Source organism: Apus apus, chromosome 5 (genome assembly GCF_020740795.1).
Source record: "Apus apus isolate bApuApu2 chromosome 5, bApuApu2.pri.cur, whole genome shotgun sequence".
In the NCBI taxonomy this organism is placed as follows: Eukaryota; Metazoa; Chordata; class Aves; order Apodiformes; family Apodidae; genus Apus; species Apus apus.
The window spans coordinates 15,957,718-15,981,779 of record NC_067286.1 but is presented as its reverse complement, the minus strand read 5'-3'; the positions used below and the strand labels follow the sequence as shown (position 1 = coordinate 15,981,779).

The 24,062-nt window shown below is 38.9% G+C and overlaps 1 protein-coding gene across 1 annotated transcript in view; it reads left to right on the top strand.

Annotated features, from left to right (window-relative positions):
- KCNQ1 (potassium voltage-gated channel subfamily Q member 1) overlaps positions 1–24,062 on the top strand; it is a 360,287-nt gene that overhangs the window by 68,927 nt on the left and 267,298 nt on the right. Inside the window, exons 3-6 of the mRNA XM_051620422.1 lie at positions 19,517–19,643; positions 21,266–21,344; positions 22,308–22,404; positions 23,033–23,173. Of these exons, the coding sequence (XP_051476382.1) occupies positions 19,517–19,643; positions 21,266–21,344; positions 22,308–22,404; positions 23,033–23,173 (444 nt within the window). The remainder of the gene's footprint in view (positions 1–19,516; positions 19,644–21,265; positions 21,345–22,307; positions 22,405–23,032; positions 23,174–24,062) is intronic.

The window sequence follows — 24,062 nt, the reverse complement described above, 5'->3', positions numbered from 1 at the left end:
ATCTTCTTGATGTAGGTGAAGAAGTGTGGGTTGACAGATGTCCTGTCATCACCATCTTCCTGGCATAGTTTATGCAAATTTTGCTCCTAGTGCTCACATCACTTTGGAAGAGATGATAGGGGTTACCAAGCCACTGAAACACTTCTGAAGAGTTTGTCTTGGGATATAATGCATATTGATAGCTGTTATGTAGCTGTATCAACCACCAACATGCCTTGTGATGCACACACTGATTTCAGGGTCCTGTATGTCCTCAGGAGAGCTAATGAGCATGCTTATTTTTCTGATTTGAAAAGTCCCAATGCTTTCAAAGCCTGGAGAAGCAGAAAAAAATTGATAAATTATTATCTTTAGTTGGATGCAGTTGTGTTTTATTGAAAATACGGTTCTGTACTGCTGTTGCAGTACAATGTGTGTGTTGTACATTTGGAAAGAATGGTAGACATGGTCATGATACAATGTCTAGCAAAATTGCTTTTAAAATAGAAAAAAAATAAAATCACCCCTTTACTTTTGTGGAGTATAGGTGCTCTGATCACGTCAAAAAGATTGGCATTCTTTGGAATGGAGAGCGGTCTGGCAGAGAGGGACCTGGTAGTACTGGTTGACAACCAGTTGAACATGAGCCAGCAGTGTGCCCAGGTGGCCCGGAAGGCAAATGGCATCCTGGCCTGCATCAGGAATAGTGTGGCCAGCAGGAGTAGGGATGTAATTCTCCCCCTGTACACAGCATGGGTGAGGCCTCACCTTGAGTACTGTGTGCAGTTCTGGGTCCCTCAGTTCAAGAAGGACAATGAGGTGCTGGAGCAGGTCCAGAGGAGAGCAACAAGGCTGGTGAAAGGACTAGAGGGAAAGTCTTATTGGGGTAGGCTGAGGGAGCTGGGGTTGTTTAGCCTGGAGGAGACTCAGGGGGGACCTTATCACTCTCTTCAACTACCTGAAGGGAGGTTGTAGTCAGGTGGTGGCTGGGCTCTTTTTCCAGACAGCTAGCAACAGGACAAGAGGGCATGGCCTGAAGCTGCTCCAGGGGAGGTTTAAGTTGGATATTAGGAAGCACTTCCTCCTGGAGAGAGTGATTAGACATTGGAATGGACTTCCCAGAGAAGTGGCAGAGGCACTGTCCCTGGATGCGTCCAAGGAAAGGCTGGATGTGGCACTTGATGCCCTGGTCTAGCTGATGTGGTGGTGTTGGTCATAGGCTGGACTTAATGATCTTAAAGGTCTTTTCCAGCATTGGTGATTCTGTGAATTTAAGTAAATTGCCCCAAAATGGGAAGCCAACTCCATGGTCTTCTTGCAGCAGCGTTGTACTTGAGTATTCACTGAAAGCCTTTTTTTAGTGTGATGCAGACTGACTGCTCTCACTTTTTATTGCTTTACATTTTATCAGAGCTTAAGTGATCTTTAGACTGAAGCACCTGTAATTCTTCGTTGTGGCAGGGCCGTAAGGGTAAGTACCTGAATGTAATGAGCAAACTCACCATGAAGTGGAAATTGCCACGTAGATAAGGTCTAGGGAATTTAGATTTAAATGAAGAAAGGAGTAAGATGTAATCTCCCAGGAGATCTGAAAGGAAATGTGGTTGCACTGGCCGATTTAGAAAGGAAACACTGATTTTCACTGATTATTTTATCCAGCTTTTACTTATCCTACACGCCACCATGCAATTATTGTGGTCTATACTGCAGTGCTGGGCAAAAGAAAAGAGAACTTCTTTGTTGATAATGCCCCATATATGTAAGTCCGTGTCTGGCTAGAAGTTCTTAGTTACAGACCTGTCACTCTGCCCAGGCCACAGGGTGGCTTTTTTAATTGATTGGTCAAACCTGAGAAACGCTTCTGTTACAGTGCCCAGCCCCAGACACTGTCTCTGCTTTTGCTGTGGAAGTTTTCTTCATTTGTAATTGAAAGAAGAAAAATGTCCAGCCCTGTTCTTCAGTATAGTGCAAAGCAAAGTGTTGGTGGAGATCTTGTAGGCAGCCTGAGATTGTTGGGGTTGTTTTGTTGTGGTTTTTTTGCCCTCAACTTGCTTTGGAGGACCAGCAATGGCTGCCCCCTCATCTATAGCTCCTTTGCTGCGCTCAGAATCTTTGCTTAAACTTTTGTCAACAGGCTAATGCCTTTCAGCTTCACCCTTGTCTGATACCTGAGCGGGGACACAAAAACCCCTCTCTGTAAAATGTGTCTGGTGGTGCTGACTGCAAGGCTGCTGTAAAAGGAAAATGAAGAGGAGCCTGACTGCTTTCTCTGCTTGCTGCTCCAGGCTGAGCCTACCCTTATTGTTCTTTCTGGATGTGCTGATTCAGCACTGCAATGGTGCATAATGTATACAAAATATGAGTGGCTACATATGTCAGATTCAAAAGTAAACAGGTCAGAGTGTGTCCTCTGATGTGCATTTATAGCTCACTGGCATCAGCAGGAGCTACATACATCTGAAGGCAAATCCAGCATGTGTGATAAGTGGAAAAAAGTGCGCCTTAAGCAACAGGAGTGGAGGCTGCATATCATACTTTTACGTGAATATAATTTGTAGCTGTCTTAATTATATACCCTGCTTACATTATATATCTAACCTTAGTGATTAGTGCTTGTTAAATATAAATGTGGTGACAAGCTGTACCTTTCCGTAGTTGCTTAAAAGTTACAAATAGGCATGACTGAGTAGTTGAAGGACATTGAATTAAACATGCTTGAATTAATAGGGTAATGATTGGTGCTGCTCAGAGCTATAAAATAAACACTAGCTAGAGCTCAGTGCTATGTGGCAACCAGATCGAGCCATGGGGTTGCTGGAAGTATTCTGAAATGACTCAACTTTAATGTTAAGTGAGAGAGATAATCCTAAGAAAGCTCTCTACCTAGGCTCCCTGTGCAGTTAACGTTTTAAACCCCCCTTTGGCTTGTTGTTACGACTTCAAAGATACTCTAAAGCCTTCGTTAAATTGATCATTAACTCTGCAATGTTATAATTAGACATTTGAACTTGGCTGCATTCAAAAAGAAAATACAAGAATGAAAATCCTACCCAGCGTTGTTTCTCTGCAGCTCATCAGCATGGTCAGAGACGGATTAAAGTTCCACAGGAGTTAAAAAGCAATGGGAATTGAAGGCATTAACCAGCCTTGTAGGAGTGATAGGGAGCCATTAATCCACAAAGTTTTTATTTGAAAGTATGGAGCGAGAATAATTTCAGGAACCTGAAATGGGTTACTGCTGGAGATTTGGATTTAAGCTCATAAAACCATTTAGATGGGAATGTTAGGCTAGAAGCATGAGTTGGGGAAGCCTTAAGTTTCCAGCCCAGCAATTGAGTGTGTTATACCAAGTGGTTTTGTGCTGCCGCTGAGCTGTTACAAGTCTTTAAAACAGCCGAAGAAGCACTGTAAGGTGGCTTTAAACAATAGGAGTGAGCCCAAATGGCAGCTAAAAAGGTTGAGGGTTGGACACTGTGGTTAAATTTTATGAGGGTCCAGGGCTGGGAGGAGCTCAGTCCTATGTCTCCCACTTTCTTTCCTGAGTCTCCCCTGATGGAGTACGAGTTGAGACAACAGCTGGTAGCTACTATAGACCCGGCTGCATAGTGGATGGGAAAACCCATCTCCATAGTAACAGAGAAGGCATTGCATGTGCTGCTCCTGCTCTATCTGGGGAGTAGCTGGCGAAAGACATCTGGTCAGTGTAGCCAATTCTCAGGGGAAATTAGCTCATTTCATCTGATAGTAACCACAGAAACTTTTGACTTAGTTTAATAGTACAGTGCTGAACATGAGATAGAATTGACTGGTTCAGCAGTTTCAAAAGTAAAAAAAATTCCAACTATCTTTAGATAATTTTTTCTTAAGGAAGGCTGTTGCTTGTACTCATTCCCCCACCCCCCATGGTGATGTTTCTGTCCAATGTGATGGTGATTCTTCGGTGTGGGCTGGGTTTTAAGAATTTAAAGGGAGTTTTATCTTTGTAAATATTTATTTATTTTGCTTACAAGAGCTCTTTTTATTATACAGTGAACTCTCTAATCCTTTCAACTTGGTGGCGCTCAATATAGTGTGAGAGACTGTGTTAACATACTAGGGCTTGTACTCCAGAAAGGTCATTCCCCACCTACCAATGATTTCTGTTTGAGTGTATCATTGAATGAGAGAAGTGTGATCAGCTCTGCTGTACAACAGCAATAAATTATTATATGGAGAATAAGAGCTGCTAGCTGCCATAGTTCTTAAAGATCAGGGGAATTTAGAGTTCTGAAGAGAAATCAAGAAATGCTTATAATAAGCAAAAGGACCTGAGCTTCCTAAAAGTCAGATGAGTGCAGCAGATGTTTGAGGGCCCCAGGCGGGTTGTATAGATGTTGATAAACCAGATGAGCTGAAATCGGTTAATGAAAGCAGTTTAATCAATCTGAGTTGATTCAAGAAGTGACTACATGATTAATACATATTCCTTATTGAATGAAGATTCATTCGTTTGCTTTCTTTAGTGGGCTTGTGTTCTGATGAATCAAGAGCTAACTCTGTAGAGTTAAACCATTGAAACTAGATGTCAGGTTTTTTTCCCAAAAAATGCTTCTCTTTCGTATCTGGAAACAGTCATGTAACAATGCAAAGAACTATGTGAGTGTGGGTACGTGGTGGCAGAGAGGACATGGAGGAAGTCTTTCCTCTTTCATTCTCATCTTTCTGTTATAGAGTTTCATGGCAAGCGAACTGTCCTTGAAACTGAAAAATAAACCTGTTCGTTTCATAGTTTTAAAATATTTCTTTCTGAAAGTGATCTGAATTTAGTTACTTTTTTTGGTAAACATTGCTTACAGGAATCAACAGGAAAATTTCTACTTAGTCATATAAAAATTGTATTATTATATGCTAGGAAGTTTTGTGAGGCTTGAGATGGACAGTTCTGTGTCTTTCTGGATTTTTTTGTTTGTGGTGAGGTTTTTTGTGGGTTTTTTTTTTGGGTTTGGTTTGGTTTTTTTTGTTTGTTTAAATAAAGCTGAATGGCTTTTGTTAAAACTTCTAATAAGTCTTTCTGAAGCTCAATGTTGATAAAGATTGGAGAATCCCAATGAGTGTGATTAGTAACGTGAAATATTTTCTCTCAGGCTATAAGGAGGGTATTTCTTTTCTGCTGGGCTCCTTTTCAGAACACTTTCAGGAAGTTTAAATCTCCTCTGACCTGAGAAGGAGACCTGACCTTCTCATCCGTCCAGATCAACTAGTGGATTCAGGAGTTCTGAGGGGGAAACTGGAGGCAGACAAGGTAATCACATGGACCTCTCTGGGAAGACCAGCCCAAAACCAGAAGGCCCTCATAAACCTTTATTTCAAGTGAGAACCAACAGTAAATTTTCTCTGCTGTTCTATACCATTGCTCCAAACTGAGAACACCTTATTGATAATTCAAAGCAGTTCTTTTAGGCTGATTCTGATCTTTTTTGCAGTTCTTAGCTTTTCAGAAGTTAGGCTAGGCAGTATAAGCCAATCAAAGGCTTTCCCTTAATAGAAAAGAATAGCTACATCTGAAAGTTTAGTTTATTATTTCTTAAGGTGCCTAGGACACTTGAGATTAATTTCCCTTTCTATGTGCCTGTTTCTCACAATGATAGAAAAAGCCATGAATGTTTATCCTATTCAAGTACTTGGAGTTTTCATTCTCCATGAAGTCACTTTCTAGCCAGGCAGTTAATACTTTAATAATCAGTATTAATGCCGATGTTGTTTGTATACTTGTTTTGTAGTTATGAACATGCTTAAAATATATTACAGGTCATCACAAGTTTTTAACAGTTCAGCTGGCATTTGAAATATGGTACAATTACCATTTCTGATGCCTGGATACATGTTGACTTCTGTGTTTTTCTTTTGAGAAGCATGAATCATTGACAGTGTGAGTTAGTACTTAGATATTTGTAGTGCAAGGGTGTAATCTCCCCTTTGCAACAGATAGGTTCAGCTGTGCTTGTTTGTTATGGATTGCAGTTTGCTTCAAGATCATACCATTGATTTGGATGGGAATATGCAAGAATGAAGTTAGATACAGTGGAAGAGGTGTCAGAAGTAAGCTCTCCATGATGTAGCATGGACAGCTTAGGGTTAACACCCTGAGCCGAGTCTAATCCTGTGATCCAGATGAAACAAAATGTCAGAAGTCTTCTTCCTGCCAAAACTCTGAATAGCTTCTTTTATCATCAAGTCCTATGATGGTGTTGGCTCACAGGCAGAGTTGCACAATGTACTGAGCAGTAAGAGGTACAACCTGAGCAAAAGAGGAGCTTCTTGGCTCTCAAAGAGGAATAAATAATTCAGTGGGGTTCCTTTGAGCCTGAATGCTGACTGACTTATCTTTGTATTTATTTTAACAGTAAAACAAGTTGAAGGCTGAAAGAAAAAAAACAACACAACCCTGATTTCCCTGCTTTAAAGAGTAGAAAGAACTACAGAACATGGAGTAACGTTAAAAGGAACTCCTTGAATGTTGTTAAGGATTACAAAAGTAGTCTTCAATTGCTGCCAAAATTAATGTGGCTGGAATTTCCATGGAAAACATCAGTGCAGTAGCCAATTAGTATACAAATACCTCCAGTTTGCATTAGAATTTTTTTTTCCCCTCCTCAAAGCCTGCTCACCCTGTTCTCTATGTTAAAAAATGTATTCATGTTTAACACTATTCTTAAGATTAAAACAGTCAAACATGACTTCTCATGGCAGTGCTAAGAGTCATGTGGTGATAACTATTTGGTGTTGTGCTGAGAACTGATTGCTTACTCTACAGCAATTGATGATACCACAGATAGTATTACCATACCATTTCAACCAGTTTTGGAGTACTGTAAAGCATGTTGTTTAAATAGGCACAATGTTTCTGGCTTTAACAAGATGCCATTCAGGACAAGTGATACAGGTCACGATAACAGAATTCTCTGATGTGATGTGCTAGGGGCAGATTTCTAATAAGGAAAGCTTTATTGATGGACTGATTAAAACATGTATTTATGTAATTAGCTTTGGTATCCCAAGTGCAGTATCTTATAAATATTCAAATACCCGGTCATGGGACACAGCTGCCCCATACTTTCATGTCTAGCTGGTTTCCTTTGGCCATCCAGCTGATGAGGAAATGCACATTGTACACAAAGCAGTTCCTTATGTGCTTCACTAGTGTAATGTAATTGTTATTAATTACATCCTGAACAGTACTAGCAATTGACACTTTTGTACAAAGTTAAACGTGCAATGTGTTACGTGTTCGGGAACAGGGAAATACGAGATTGTCATTAAAGCCATTTTTAGCAGACCTGAAAATAGGATGCAGATCAGAATGTGGCAGACCCACTTGTTTCATCCACCAAGAAGGAACTTGCTAAATGGGTGAGTTTGGTTTGTTGCCTTGTAACTGCTCCCTTTGGCAGAGGAGGACAGGCCTCTGACCCTGGTTTCCATATTTTAGCCACCTTTACTGATGTTTAGAAAAACTGAAAAACACCCAAACTGAACTTTAAGTAGACTTTTCATCATGTAAGGTTGGCTAAGACTTTTGTAACTTATTATTTCTAGAGGTCTTGGCCACTTGATAGACTATTTCTTTTGTAAAGGCATTAGAAACTGTTGTAACCCACACTTGTTTACATGCACTATTCATGTGTCAGCATTTGGTTCTGTGCATCAGGACTCCCTTTTTTTAACTCCCTCTTAGTCCTAGAAAATAACTTGGCCTGAAAGTTATGAGCATACTGGGAAAATAGTGCTTTAAAGAACATTTTACAGTGGAAATAACATTATGACCTCTCAGTAATGACATGGTGTGAAAAATGAAACATGTTTCAGTTTGTCACATAGTTTGGTGTCTTGCATATTGGGTTACTAAATACTAAGGTTTTGTAGCTTTAAAGCAAGGAGTCAGCCTTTCTTGAATCTAAACTCTTGCATAATTTCTCTTAAGACACCTGGTAGAGGTGTCAGTTCTTATTATAGTTCCTCCATTGTTGAACAAGGTTCTTTTTGGGTGGGATGAGCATCTTTGATCCCAGTGAGTAATCTTAGCTCTCTGGTTTGACAGCAAACCTTTGGTATCTAGGCCGGACTTACATCTAACACAGTGGGATCTTGAGAGACTTATGCAGGACAGACATATTAAAAACTGTTTGAAACAGTGAGTATTGAGAACTGCAGAGAAGGTGTAAAAGGAAGGCTAAAAAATTGGATGATCTTTTGATATTTTAAAAGGAAAGTTTTTAAATTACTGATAGAATTCATCTAGCCGTGGACTTGCTAAATCTGCCATTTGCTTTATCATGTAAGCTATTGGGGGAAAAAAATAAGCTTAGAAATTGGACATTTTACAAATATGTGTTTATTTGAATTCCTAATTTAAGCAACAGATCTCAAATCAAAGAGAAAATTCATCTATTCCTTGAAAAAACAATATCATGAATCACCTGCTCATGTAAAGAGCCAATATGCATCAAGCTTTAGAAAAATGAGTGCAATAGAAGTGCTATAATACGAAGTCCTGCTCCAGTGCTACCAGTTTGATGTTCTGATAAGTTAATGCATTTCAAATGCATAACCTGTTTTTTGATTGTTCTAATAACATATATTTTCAGCAAGACTCTAAGTCTGTCCTGCATTGCCTGGTGTTTCAGCACAGAAAAAGCTCATCTGACTCTAAACCATGGTCCTTGTGTCCCTTCCTTTAAGTTGCAATTTTTTCACCCCTCTTCAAGTACACACACCACAGAGAGATTCTTCTGGTCAGGTGGCTTTTGCTTGCTGCACCAACTGCCTGCTAGCCTATGTACTGTTGCAGTGTCCTCAGTTTATTCTTGACCTTTTTTGAGGTCTCCCTTTTTCCAAAGAGTTTTGGAGTACAGTGTTGCAGAATTCTGCAAAATATCAGTTTAGGGGGTTTGTTTGGTTGTTGGGTTTTTTGTTGTTTGTTTATGGTGGTTTTTTTTGTCCAATCCATTCCATATAATACCTACTAGTTTCCTGAGGTATTTGATGTCTTCAAGTTAAAACTGGCTCCCACTGAGAAGGCCGTGGCTTTTTACAGAATTTTTTTCTTTCAGCAATGAATGGTGCACTTGTCCTTTATTTGTAAAGGGATCAGGGGAAAGGTGATAGTGAGCGAAGGGAGGTTCACAGAGCTGGAGTTCTCCTTTCGTAACTTTGCAGAATTCAAAGAGCGGCCTCTGTTGCGCCATTTATTTCTGTTGGACCCAAAACTGATAGAAACATGAATCCTAGTAAAAATACAAGTCTTTGCACATAACGGTAGCTTGGTTAATGGAGTATGCAACTTCAGAGAGATCTGGGATCTGGTTTATATCTTCATTTTGCAAATGTAAGTTTAGTTTGGTCCGTTTGGAACATTATCAAAGCTCAAGGGAGAGTTTGCACTGAGTTAATCATGTGCTTTGGTAGGTATAAATTAACTTCCCATTTTGGTGTGCTTTAACCCTGCTGCACTGAATGATAGCTGCAACTATTTAATGCTTGCTGATTGGAAAATTGGCACTAGAAGGAAACTACTTGCCTTCAGTGTGTTAAATGTATTTGCCACTTAGCTGAAAATGCTGAATTGTTGCCTTCGGTTAGGTTTCTTTTGCATTTCAAATAATTCTCTTCTCCTCCTTAACGAATTTTAGTGACTGAAATGGGCTGTGTGCATATGGCATCTGAGAGGTTTTTTATTAGGTTAAACTAGCCCATGTGTTTTCCTGTGAGGAGCATTAAGTGCCTGGACTACAGGTTTAGTGTGTGACTGTTTTTGCAGCTGTGTGGAAGAGCATGATGTGTATTCCCTGGAGCAGGTCTGGGAGAGAGCTCAAGTATGTTGAGGCAAAAGCAGGTTGTGTTTATGGGAATGTCAAACAGAAATATGGCACTTGAACTCTTATCAATGCTGAGCTTGATACCAGTAACTAAGCAGCCATCACCCAGGTGTGTGAAAGGAATGCCCCATTTCTAACCATGCAGTATTTTGTTTCAGAACTTGACAGCACTATCCTGCAATGCTGTCTTGCCTGTCTGGAAAAAATGAAAATTTTCTCTTTACCTTTGTTATCTGGAGGTGGTTGAAACCAGCATTAGTCCATTTGAAATTTAGTTCTTGTTAAACTCTTACTGAAAAGCACAGCCATTGCTCAGGGCAGAAATCTTACTTTTGGAGGATGAATTTTGAAAATGTGCTGCTGCTAGAAGGAGAGCATATCATAAGTGTATATAGAAGTAGAGGTTATGTCCTGCTTTTGGTGACCTCTCACTCTTTTGGAAATGTCTTACTTTTGGAACATGTATTGCATCTCAGAGAGACTCCCATGAAGTTGAAACAACATATAGATGAGCTGGAAGGATAGAGCTGATGCTCCTGAAGCAAGGCTGTCTAGCACAGGGCACCATTTTGTAACTCCCTTCTTGGAGGGACAGCAGGGCTGGAGGAGAGGGGGGGCATATCTTGTCTGTACAAGAGAGGTAAAAAGTTAGAACTTCATCAGTAAGTGTTCCTTCTCGGCTTAATTAGTACCTGCTTTTGCAGGAACAAGTTGAAATAGCTCATAGGATTTAGATGTGGGAGCCTAATTATGTTGCTGTGCATATCCAGCTGTACTTCCATCCAGAGTGCTACTATTTCATGGTCTTGGGAGTGTTTGTGTGGGAGAAGGTGGTGTAAGTAGTGCGTTACTCTGATTGGGAACGGAGTTAAAGACTGCCTTTGTTTTGCTCAAAGCCATATGAGAAACCTGTAGCTGAAGAGAAAGTCAAGCTCTTATCTTTTCAGTCTTCTTGATTTCTGCCTATCCGGGGAATGAAGAGCATTGCTACAGCTTGTAGGCATGTTTTCTCTTTGTTTGGACTCTGGAAAGTGCCCTTAACTTGAGAAACCTTTGTAGGTCGGAATGTCTGTGTTGTGGGTAAGGTTGATACGATGCACATGCAGTGCTGTCAGTGTTGGAGGAGTGAGACGCTTAAAGAACCTAGTAGAACTTTGGGGGATCAGGTTTCCTTGCAGAGTGGGAATATGGATATCTGAGGTCAACTAGTGACTGTACAGGCGGAGAGAAACAACAACAAAAAAGAAAATTAGTTTTATTGAACCTTATTTTCCTAAAGTCTTTGTTTTGCAAGTTTCTAGAGAGAAAAATGTAGTTCCTAAATTTTCTACTTTATAATAAAGGATTCCCTTTCATGTCTTAAATCTACAGATGATTCTGCAAACATATATTCTGTGTTTAAAAACTCTATACATAAAAGAAGAAAAAAGTGCTAAAATTTAATTATAAAATGAAACCTGACTGCAGTTTGTGTAAAATATGACTGCAGAAAAATTCAAGAGTAAACATTGATTTAATGTCAAAAATAATTGAAAACTAGAGGTTTATAACTTCCTGTCGTTATAGTCTTTTTCCTCTTCTTAGAATGAAAAGAGATGAGTAAGATATTCACAGAAAGTTCAAAGTTACTTTCCATTTTTCAAAACCTGTGGAATAAAAATATTTTTTCAGTATTAATCTTTCTAATTTCTGTTTTAAAATGTATTACTGCTTCCTGGCTGCTGTCCCAGTTCAACCTCAAACAAACAAAAAAGTACATTAGCGTGTCTGAAACCACTAGATTTCAGGTATTGCTGTTATCAAACTGTAAAGCAGTTGACCAGAGCTTGGCCATTGCACCTTAAAAATCCCATGTACCATTACAGTCCCTTTTATGCTTAAAAAGTGAAGCTATTGCAGGTTCAACTGGGCTGATAAAGGCCAGATTCTTTTGTGTGGCTCTGCTTCCAGGTAAGAGAGATTGTGCAGTATTTGTTTTTTCTCAGAAGGAAAGAGTGTTGTAGCAGTGATAGTCTAAGAGGGTAAGAGAAACATGTTTGCTGGAAGACACAATCGCTATTATTGCCCTATCGTTTGTAGCTGGAAAAGACAGGGGTACAGTCTCTTAATGAGGTCCCCCGATACATTAGATGTTATCTATGGAACAAAGGGAAGAGTTAAGAACTGCACAGTGCAGAACATGGTGGATATGAAGTAGCTTTTTAAAAAATGGGTGAGAAAGGTTATTTAATACAAAGAGGGCAACAAGATTCTTCACAGGATAAAAATAATCATATAGAGGAAAGTAAGCACTGTGTAAATAGTGTTAATATGAAAAGTTCTCTGTAACATAAAAATATAGACTACTTGGCTTTGACTCGGTTTTTTTTAAGTCTGTAACAGTTTTCTACTAGTATTAGCATATTGCATATACTAATGAAGGAGTGTGCATCCCCTCTGCACCGTGTGCATGTGTGCTTCATCTTAAGTAGGTGAATAGCTCTTTTGAATTCAGTGAGATATAAAAATTAAGCAAATCCTGCACTGAATAGAAGCCAGAGTATTTTTCGCTTTGAAGGACAGGGTTATGTATGGATTCCTTCTAGAGACTTTTCTGAAGCCCTGAATAAGAGGTTCATTAAATAAACAGAAAGGAGTTGCATTTTTAATTACTTTTGCACCAGTGTTAGCATGTTGACCCTTCCTTTGTCTTGCCAAATACTTTGGGCTTAAAGTCTGGTTCTTGAGCATACTTTGCAATCAAGGAGGACTCCACACTAAAACAAGTATCATAAACTAAATGAGCAAGCCCAGCTTGATTGACTTCTGTAAATTCCTGGTGTATATTATCAGCAGCTAAGTTCAAAAGCTAAAGGTGAATGAGTTATGAAGAGGCTTGTGGAGGGGTGACAGTGGGAAGTTCTTCTAATGCAGCAGTGCTTTGAGACCAGGCCTTCACGTGCAAAGTTACACCACTGACATCTGAAGCCTTTTGTAGTTGGTGGAAAAATTTCAACTCCCTGCGTTTGGATTTGGCTGAAACCTCCAGTGAGAAGAGAGCTGAGGAAATAAATTAAAGGCTTTAAAATGCACCTAAGGGAGTTAGGTGCCTGGCTCCTATTGAAATTCAATAGGATTTAGTTGCTTGGAGCCTTTGGAAAACCTCAACCTAAAATTGCAGGCCTGCAGTATTCTTTATTGATCCCAGTGCTATTGTTCTGTGCTCTCGGCACTGATTAAAGGAAAACAGAAAAGCTTCAGTACAATCAACTGTTCCAACTCTGTCTTCTTTTAAGCATCCATTTTTTTTTTCAAAGCATGAACATGTATGTAAATATTATTTCATCTTAATTAGAAACATTAATAAGGGGACTTTAATGATGTCCAGTAATTTTGGATTAACTATGGGCCTCTGAAGATAGAAATAAGATACTGATACCGTGCTTTTTAGTTTCTGTTGCCTGTTGATGCCAAGTATGCTAGATAAAGAATTTTAGCAAATGATACCAGGCTTTTTGAAAGGAAAGAACACCAAGTGTTCTTGCTTTAAATGTTTAAAAAAACCGCACAATTTACTGTTGTTTTTCACTTGAAAAGATGCAATCTACAAGATTTTGGAAGTAAGGTGACTATGTAGGGGGAGAAGAATCCCCAATTCTAAATAGTTTTTTTGGCACCTGCTTTTACCCTGTGTTTCAGTATATGAAAAACCATTATCTATTTTATTATTCATCAAGTGGGCATTTTTACTTTATTAAGCTTGGTGTCTGTTTGCCTAGGCTATCTTATTTTGCTGTTCTTTGTATCTTAAAAAACACAGTACAGCTTTCAGGAAAAAAATCCTGCCCTTCTCAACAGAACAAAGAGGGGCCCTGCTATGCAAAGTGAGTGAGATTAGAAGAAACAGTTGCCTTCACTGCTGTTAATTTGCATACCCTGCTCGGGCTATACACAAGTGCTGTCTGAAGCATTTTGCAAGCCCTGATGTGTCAGGTGAACTGTGTGCTGTGAACTCTTTCTCTGAACTAACTTGTGGCCTGAAGTGGTTTGGTTCTTGTGTGGTAGCCTTCTCTGAGTGTAAATGCAACCAGTTGCTCTACGTGAAAGACACATGCCTGCTTTTTTTGACCTTTTGGTAGCTGTAGAGGATATGCTGCCTTCCTGTTTGTGAAGATGCTGAGCCTGTTTCTCTGTTACCCAATTCATCTCCACATCCCTTGGCTGTGCCCTGTTTGACACTGTATTAGCATCAGCCTATCCGCTATCTCCTCTTTTGTCTCCTTCAGAGACCTCCTTGTCCTGACTTCTGACCAAACTTTTGTTGATGTCCCCTCTCCTCTATTGCTGCCTGAGATTGTAAGGAAGTTGCTGTTCCACTTCACTGTTGGTGCTCTAAGCTAAGTAGCAGAGCTCTTCTATTGCCTTGCCTTACAAGTGGGTATTTGTGCCAGTAGGGCCACAGGAACCTTATAGCTGAGGTACTGCTCGTTGGCATGCAATCCCTGTGTAAGCTATGGGAGACCTTATTTCCTTTTACAAAGAAATTAATGGGAACTTTATGATGTTTGAAGCTAGAATCTGAAAGTCAGATTGGAAAGAATCATGGGAATAATGTGGTTGATCCCTCCAATGAGGACTGTGTAATAGAGCTAGTGATATGTCACAGATGGGTAGGAATTGTATTCCCAGTAAATCATTGAGGCTGGAGGAAATTCTTACAGTACAAAAAGTGTGTACTTATGAGGCTTAAACTCATCCCTCTTATCAGTGCCTGTTGTTTTACTGTGCTTATGGTCTCCCTTTCCTCTGAAGGCAGCCAGCTCAGTGGCTCAGTGGAATAACTTGTATGTCATCTTTGATTTTTTTTTTTTGTCTTCAGTAGCCGACCAGAATAACATAGGGGTATGCTTTGCCTCCTTGACCATGAAATGTGTATTTTATCCCTCTTATGTTTTATGGAGCTCATTAAAAAAGGCCTAGACCCAACAGAATAAAGGTGATCTTGTTCATAACAGATTTCAGATGACCTCATCTAGTCCTCCCACATCAAATAGCTACATGAACTTCTGTGATGCTCCACAACCAGTTACAGTTTTGAGGTCTACAGGCAGAGCCTCATGCATTCTTTTCTTTATGCAGATGCTTTGTCAACCTCCAAAAACAACTTCTGTATCTGTTAAATAGCTGATGTTATGATGTCATGATCCATTCTATGTCAGGCTTTTGTTGTGATGTTTTTTCCCAAGCTGTTGTTCTGTCTTAATTGATTAAAAACATCTCCTTCAGCTAAGTTCAGGAATTCTGTCCTTCCTTTTGGAGTTGCTACCACACTTAATCTCACAGTGTGGATGTTGGATGCCTTCCAACATTGGATTGTAGCTCTTCCAATCCAGTGGGGAAGAAGAAGGGCTATTCAAGACGCTTTTATTAGCAAAATAAACCAGATCTCCATTGTGCTAATATACCATGTGTATTTGTTTTCATAGACCTGACACTCCAGTCACACACCTGAAGAAGTCTGGTCTCTACTTCCTTTAGTCACATTCTACTCTTGCACCTGTGAGGCCTCAGGCTCCTTTACCATTCTTTATGAGAAGCATTTCATGCCCTGGCACATGCTAAATGAATACCTGGAGATCTATTGCAGTTTCACCAAGCACTGTACCAGAGTAGAAATGCCCAAGGCTTGTTACACTAGTCTTGTCTACCTGTTCCTTGTAGCTGGAAATGTTGTGAATGGACATGTGAGAAGTTGCTCACAGCTGGAGAGTTTCCAGCACTGATAAGAGTTCTTCAATAAATGTAATTGACATGTGTACCTCATGTTCATCTTTTCAACCTTTTCATACTGAATTAATCTGGTACTTGGTTATGTTGGGATTGTGTGGCTGAGAAGGCATGAAGATGGCTTTAAGCATATGATTGGGCTGTACAGGAGGGATAGCAGAAGTGAGGGTACCATGTTCAAATCAATAATAAAAGGAGGAAAAAAGTATTTCTTCTAAGCAAGAGGGCTCCTGTATGCCCACAGTCTGAAGGTACATGACTGTCACATCTTAGAAGGTTCTTCTTACCATGTCAGTACAATTTTTTTTTTGTGTTGTATTTCTGTTTTCACCTTGTAGAAGGTAGATCACAGTTAAGCTGCACAGGGTTGAGTGTGTCCTTTCATAGTGCAGTTCTTGTGTGCCTAGATTTTTAACCTCTGCTGATCTCTAATCCCCACTCCTAGTAGTGTTTTGCAGGCAGTGGGGTTTTTTTTTGTGTTTTTTTTTTTTTTTTTGGTTTGGTTTGGTTTTTTTTTGTTTTTTTTTTTTTGGATTTTCATTTTCCCCTTTCCTGAATGTTGCTTTGCTTTTTATTTCACTCATTCTTTACATCCCTCTGTCTGCTCAGCACTTTATCCTTCCATTTTGCTATATCAGCTTCTGTTTTGTTCTAAGTCTTCCCGTAGCCATGCTTCAGCTGATTAATTGGGAGAAGCACAAGCACTAGTAGGTAAGTGTTAAGCAGGCAATTAGGAGAAAGTATTGAAGGAACAGAGGACCAAATTAATCTGTAGTGCAATTCATATTTGCCAGAGTTCTCAGGTGTGAGGCATTGCTGCTCTTTGCCAGGGTTTAACTCCTGTTAAATGGAATTAGCCCTAATTAACACCAGCATAAATGAAGTAAGGATCAGGCTGGAACCTTTCTAGTTAATGTAAAATTTCATGTTAAGCTCTTAATCAGGAAAATAGAGGCAGTATTTTAGTAGCTCCAGAAGGCATTATTTTCTAATGTATTTTTTCCCTAGTTTTCTACAAGTTTCTGGCCATTAATGTGAGTGGGTACTGACAGGAATTCATTACCGTCCCCCATGCCCAAGAGACTACTTATTACACTTATGCAATGCAAGATATTAAAAACACTTTTGTCTGTCACACTGCCACGGGCAGGGGAGGGGGAATTTGCCAGTTGCCAATGGATACCTGGAGGTTTTGTGTATGACCATGAAGAACAGCTTGTGCACTTTCACCCCTGATGTTCCCTGAATAACTTGGATCTCATTTAGGTCAATAAGCCTTTATCAAAACGTCAGGAGTGAAAAATGTGTCTTGGTGTAAGCCGACTGGTCGTTCCCTCCAGTCACCGGAGTCTATAGGACAATCAATGTTCTCTAAGCTTGTCTGCATGTCATGCAAAGAGCTGGATGACAGTAACCATTGACTGCGTGTCTGTCGCATTGTCTTTGGCACAGCCCCCATTTGCATACTTGCCGGTGTGCCTGTTACCCAATGAACCATGGAGGGACTTTAAAAAACATACGCGCACAACTTGGATGCAAATTTCCTACGAAGAGAATGCACATTTCTTTAAAGCACAATCCAGGCTTTCACTTTCTACCTTCTCACTGTAACACTGAAACTGTGATCATGACAGGGCCACGGTGCCTGCTCAGGGTGCTGTTTGCAGCTTCTTTGCGCCAAAACATTTTTTTCTGGGTTTTTCTTTGCCTATCAAGGTAATTTCTTTGTTGTTAATTTTCTTTTGGTAATTGCTTTTGGGGACGTCTGAACAGCACTGGCTGTGTTAACACACGTGATGTGAGGCCCCACGTCCGTCCCTTCCTAAAGTAGTTATTTGGAACGAGGAACAGTTTTGCCCCCTGTATGCTCATCATTGTCTTTTGTTAAGGGGGCTGCCTTCGTGGTAGTGATGCAAGGAGATGTACTAGCCTTCTGAATACAGAAGAGCACTTGGATATTAGAGATTATTGACTATGTCTGTGAAACAAATACAATCCCCTGGTCAGAAAAGATGGCCTCTGGTGGTTTATTTTGCTGTCACAATTCAGTGGCACAACATATGAAGCAGGACTCATGCTTTTGCCATTTGCTGTGGGTTTGTAAATGATATTAGGTGCAATTCGACAAAGTTCTGTTGAATTTTGAAGCTTCTGTCATAAGACACAGCTTTTCCTTAAAGCATCTGCTGCAGATGCTGTTCCTTTAGATTTATGACCTTCGTTATGACTTTATTTTATTGAAAAATATTTAATAATACACTAATTAAAAAAAAAAAAAGAGAACTGAAGGGTTCTGGTAGGTCCTTTCAGAACGAAGCTGTAGAAGAGATTCTTGGCAGGGTCAAAGGGTCTGAGCTTCATGTTTATTACAACCAGTGATCTGGACAGTTTCATTATAGCTTGAAAATCTAACTGGAATACAAGGGCATATAAATTATTGTGATAGTTGCATCTGACATCTTGCACAGGTTATGAGATTTTCAAAACAAAGGGAAAGAGTCCTGGCTTATGTTCTCCTAACTTTTCTACAAGTGCCACAGAGTCAGACTTCAACACTGTAGGAAAGCAGTTTCTTAGGCCATCAGGAGACCGGTGTTTTAGAGCCACAAAAAGATTATGGCGAAGTCGACTGATTTATAACATTTTTTCCCATTTTCTTTTTTTCCCATTTTCTTTTTACTGTATGCATATCTGTTATTGTACTCATTATTCAGGGCAGCATCCCATACATTTATGAAGCTGATAATGTCACTCCCATTCATCTTGACTGGACTAGGATCTTGTCCTTGTTATTTCAGTTAATTTATAAAATAATTGTAGGTACCATCTAGAGACCACTTTGCTAATTGCAGTGAGCCCTGCAGAAATGTTGAGGAGGCTGGATAACATGTCATTCTGTGGTTGCTCTTTATATTAAATCATTCTATGAAAGAAGCAGCTCGTTCTCTTAATCTGCATTATCCTATGTAACTATGATTTGTTTCTCTGCTTTTCTCATTTATAAGCAGTGTGCTATGTGTTCTGAATTTCAAATCACTGGTGCCATTCCAACTAGTAGATTTTGCTGTTGGCTTTGGTAGAGAATGTGACCAGTTATTTATTGAGGTGGCCAATAAGGAAAGTGTTACAGCTCGCTGATACTCAAGCCAGCTATGCTGAGTATGCTGTGTTCAACCAGTCTGTAGAAAAGCAAGGTTTATCTGCACATTTCCTAAGTTCCGAGTATAACGTAATTGAACCTCTCTAATCAATAAGAATGTTCTATGTCTTTGACATCTATCACTTTGCAGGCATTTCCAAAGTCATACCTTAGCACATGTCTGTGGCTCGTAACAGCCGTGCTTCAGGACCTCTGTTTCTGTTGAAGTCTCTGATTGTTGACAAGGGGATGGAGGAGGCTTGCTTGGGGTCTCACTGTGTTTTCAGTGCACCTGGAGATGAATATATTGATAATGGGTACTAGAAATCTTTCTTCAATCTATGTGAGATTAAATGAAGACTGAAAGAGTAAAATAAGTGGGAGGTTAAGTTGATATGGTAAATGAAATGCAAAGCACACCTCCTCCTGAAATTAAATAAGCCAGCAAAGTACTTGTCTTTTCAATGCAGACTGCTTGTTTTCTTTGGCTAGGTCAGGAAACCTTTTGTTTGAATTAGACCAAGTGAATTGCACAGAATGTTTTCAGTTTTAGTCTGTGTAGACAAGACAAACTGTATGCAATTAAAGTATTTAAACGTGCTCCTAATCTTTTCTTTCTTTGCAGGTTTTTCTGTTACTTTAGATCATATTGGTGTAGTTGAAATTTTTTTCAGCTTCCAAATTTCACATTTTATCTTAGCATTTCCTAATATATTCTAAAAAAAGATGAAAGATGTACAGTAGAGAATTAACCTAGTTCCCTGTCTGTTTCTTTTAGGAAATTGTACTAGTGGTATTCTTTGGAACGGAATACGTGGTTCGGTTATGGTCAGCAGGATGCCGCAGTAAATATGTTGGAATATGGGGAAGGCTGCGTTTTGCTAGGAAGCCTATTTCAATCATTGGTGAGTATGCACAGGTTGCAAAGTTGACATAAACACCAAGTAAAAGTTATCCTTGAAAGTTTTGAGAAGCAGAATTTCTGCAGCAGTTGTAGCCAAGTTAGACTTGTTATTAGCAATAACGTAGATCTGAATTTCCGTTCAGGAATTCATGGCACTGTCATTTGAGAACAAATGTTGCTGGGTTTGTTTTTCCAGAAGAGCAGAGTGTTTTATTTTCACAAGTGATCTGAAGCTTTGCCAGAAATAAGTCTTGGCTGTAGTCCTGTCTCCTGTGACCTCAGGATCCCAGACACTGCACAATAGCTACAACTGTATTTTTTTCTGAGATACTGAATGGTGTTTTTTTTTTTTTCCAGCAGTCATTTGAATAATTTATTATGAGTTTATTTTGCACTGTAATTGACCTATATACTGCATGGTGGAGCATGATAGATACACTTGTTACTTTGTGTATCTTTTTTTTTAAGTAATGCGTTTGGAACTATGCACCTGACTTCTCTTGGTAGTTATTGCAGTTGGTTTTCTAGCATGACTTCAATGTTCATAGAAATTGCATCCGTGTATTCCACCTACATCAGAAACCATTTCTGAGGCAACTCTGTAAAGACCCTTGCCCTGAATCACTTAATATAAATGGATTTAACAAACCAGATTTTGGAAGACAAGTGTTACTGTAGAAGCACAGAAATTCTTGTTCAGTGACACACTTTGTTCCACTACTCAGAAACATTATTTTTGTGGACTAGAGGATGTAGTTTTTCATAAACTATCTACAGTTTTGCTGAATATAAATTACAAAATGTACCTGGATATTTTTACAATAATAAAATTGTTTAGTTTTGCTCCTCTGTGCATATATATAAATGTTTCTCAAGTATGACTGCAATTATAAAATGGCTTTCCCTGCATCTTTGCACTCTGTCCACAATCCATTTCTCTGGAGACCTAGAACACCAGGGGTTCTGAAACATCACCCAATTTATTTCATCTTGAAAAGCAAAACAGAAGTTCAGCTTTCCCAGACAGGTATCAAGGACCATTTCATTCTCCAAAATACAGAGTTGCTTTCCAAAATTAACTAGGCCAGAGGCACAGAGATTTAGAGTACAGTCTTAGGATAAAGGCTGACTTACACTAAATCAGACTCACACACTACTTCAATTTTTTTTTCTCCCTTTTAGAACCAGACAGATGAAATAATAGTAAGGTGATTATATTATATATTAAATAAACTCCAAAACCTCTGTCACTGAATAAAATACTATCTAAAACAGCACAGAAAATAAGATACACAGATGAGATAATAGGTTGAAACTGTTGAAATTCCTCATGGTTTATAGCTAATGAGGATTCCAGGCTGTGATGATGCTTTTAGTAACTCATGTCACTGTCATAATTAATCTAGAATGTGGCCATCTTAGACCTATCCCAGTAAAACCTTTCTATCATACCACACGATTCTATTTTCTTTATATGTTACAGTAGAGATTTCTTGATAGAGAAATGAAAATCATAACATAGGGTGACTTTTCAAATTGTTAAAAGTAATATTGGCATTGGTTCTTGCAGAAGTATTGCAAGATGCTGCTAACTAATTTTTTCAATTAACTTTTATTTTCCAGATTTAATTGTAGTTGTTGCTTCCATGGTAGTTCTTTGTGTGGGCTCTAAAGGTCAAGTCTTTGCAACCTCAGCTATCAGGTAAATATATGCAATAAAATAAAATAGTACCAAGTAAGGTGGTTTTTTTTTTTCCTTGTTGATTTTTTTTTTTTCCCCTTGGGTTGTTTTTTTTTTTACCTCCTATTTAAATTCTGCCAGGAGAAAACAAATCACTATTCAGAGTCATGTAACAGAGGAGATTACCAATCATGTAAGAGTGTGAAATAGCCATCTTAAATTCTGCATGTGTTATCTGGTTGTATATAGCATTTATGTCTGGTGGGGATAGTGGTGGACATACCCCTGCCCTGTTTCCTCAGCTAGGTGGGTTCTACCAAATCCTATTTTAGTTTCTTGGCTCAGTTTTATAGCTCTCTTTTGTTTCATGTTTCTGATGTCTTCAAGCTGCTTCTTCATAAAATGCCTGGGGTTAGTGGTTGTGAATTCCTGATGGACTGAATCCACCTTGTGCTCAGGAAGGTCACACCACTTGGTTTTCTTGAATGAGAGAGTACAGGGCGGTGTACTGGGCTCTGTGCAGTAGCCGCAGTGTTGCTCTAGGATTGCAATGACTCTCATGAAAAGAATATTTTAAGGTATGATAGGACCATCTAGTTAAAATTCCTCAAAGGTGAGGGAATCAGATCTTTAGTTAGTTGGGTTTCGGATGTTGTTTCCCATCCTGAGGAGCGGGTCAAATATGAGTTGGTGAATATTTTTAAAGCATTCGCAGTTTGTCTCCAAAATCCCTGAATCCTTGAGTTATCCTTACTAGCCTTGTGTGCAAAGGTCTGTCCTTCTCTTGTGCAATCTCCCCATGCTGTTTTCATAACAAGATGAAAGGTGGGTGAATGGAGTGACAAGACAGGCTGCTAAATCTAACATATAATACTGTATCTCCCTCTTAAAATGGTCCTTTGGAAGAGGCAGATTTCACCCCTCTGCCTCTATTTTGTCTCTTGTACCTATGAGCTCTTCATGAATTAAAAAATGTTGTTCCAGGGGCATCCGTTTTCTGCAGATTTTACGAATGCTGCACGTTGACCGGCAGGGTGGTACCTGGAGGCTGCTGGGATCAGTCGTGTTCATCCACAGACAAGTAAGGTTCAGTACTCTGAGGAATGGCATAATAATTGATGCAAAAGTCCTTATATTCAGAACAGCACGTATGCAGACATGCTAATGATGTCAAATATATTTAGTGTGGAGGCAGGCAGTTATTTCTTTTAACCATGTCTGTTTTTCCCTTGTTCAAGGGAAAAAACATTCCTGAAAGATAAAAAATACTCACCTCCACTTTGGCAAACTTTTTGACTTGTAGTTGGACTTAACCATAGAAAACAAGACTTCTGAAAATTAGTCTTGAGTATTTCTAAGATTAGTATTATCTCTAAATTCCAAGGTTTTTTTAAATGTGGTACTGTTCAAAAAAGTTACCCAACTGCTTGTTGGTGACCAAAACGTTAATGAATCCTACTTGCAAGTAAGGAGGTTGTTTTAACTGTTTGAAATGCACATGCTGAACCAAGTCATCAGCTGTGATGTAAATTCTTTCACTATTGAGCTCAGTGGATTTTTGTTACTTTGCACAGCCTATAGTCATGTCAGTGTTTATTAATTGCTGAAATTACAGTCTTCTGTTGAATTATCTTTTAAAAAACATCAGTGATAGGCAATTTAAGTGTCTCAACAATATCATAATGCCATTGTTTTGATTCTCTTTGCAGGAACTGATAACTACACTCTACATTGGATTTCTGGGCCTGATTTTTTCCTCTTATTTTGTGTACCTGGCTGAAAAAGATGCTGTAAATGATTCTGGAGAAACAGAGTTTGGCAGCTACGCAGATGCCCTGTGGTGGGGAGTAGTAAGTATAGCAATTTTACATGTAGAAGAAGTGGAGTAAAGTTCAAGCAAGCATGGAGTAAGAATGGTGTTTTGAAATGGCCTCTTACCACTTCATTGTCCTTTCTGGTTTCCTGTGAAACTAAGAAAATACTATAGTTTATCAGTAGCTTTATTTGTTGTTTGTAGTCTTATGTGCTAAGAAGTGATCAAATTATGCATACAAGATGTAGAAACATCTGTTCTTATTTATCTTGTCTTTCCTCTACTTGAAATATTTGGTGTTTTTTTGTGTGTGTTTGAGGAGTTTTTTGTCTTTTTTATTATTATTATTTTAATAGATCTATGATTTGCAATTCCCTGTTTATTCAGAATGCAGTAATTGCAGAACAAGGAGCATTTGAGATACTTGAAAAATCCAAGCATAGGACTGTTTTAAAGTGATTATATTGGTTTGGAACCCACTTAGTATCCTTATGTGGTATTCCATTGTGCTATGTCAACATACCATCTTGTTCAGAGATTTCTCAGGTTTCTTTAAAATGCTGCCACACATGGGTGTAGGTATATTGTTAGTTCTACTAATAAAGTTCTGCTTTCTTGCTGTTCCTAGTGACAATTGTCTCTTTTAGTTTATTATATGTACTTACTAATTTGGCAACTCTATTCTGGGATTATATGTCAGTGCTAGTAAAAATTCCCTCTTCCTTTTCTTGTATGATATGTAAATATTATGATGGCTGCTATGTTCTGAGATTTCCCATATGTAGTTGTTTCCTTTTCCTTTTCCTATTTCAATTCAAAGAAAGGTACTTTTTGGAATCTGTTTTTCCTTGTTGTTAGCATTAAAGCAACGACTTGTTCTTATCTGTGTTAACTGTATGTAACCTAAAAAAACAGTCATCACTAAG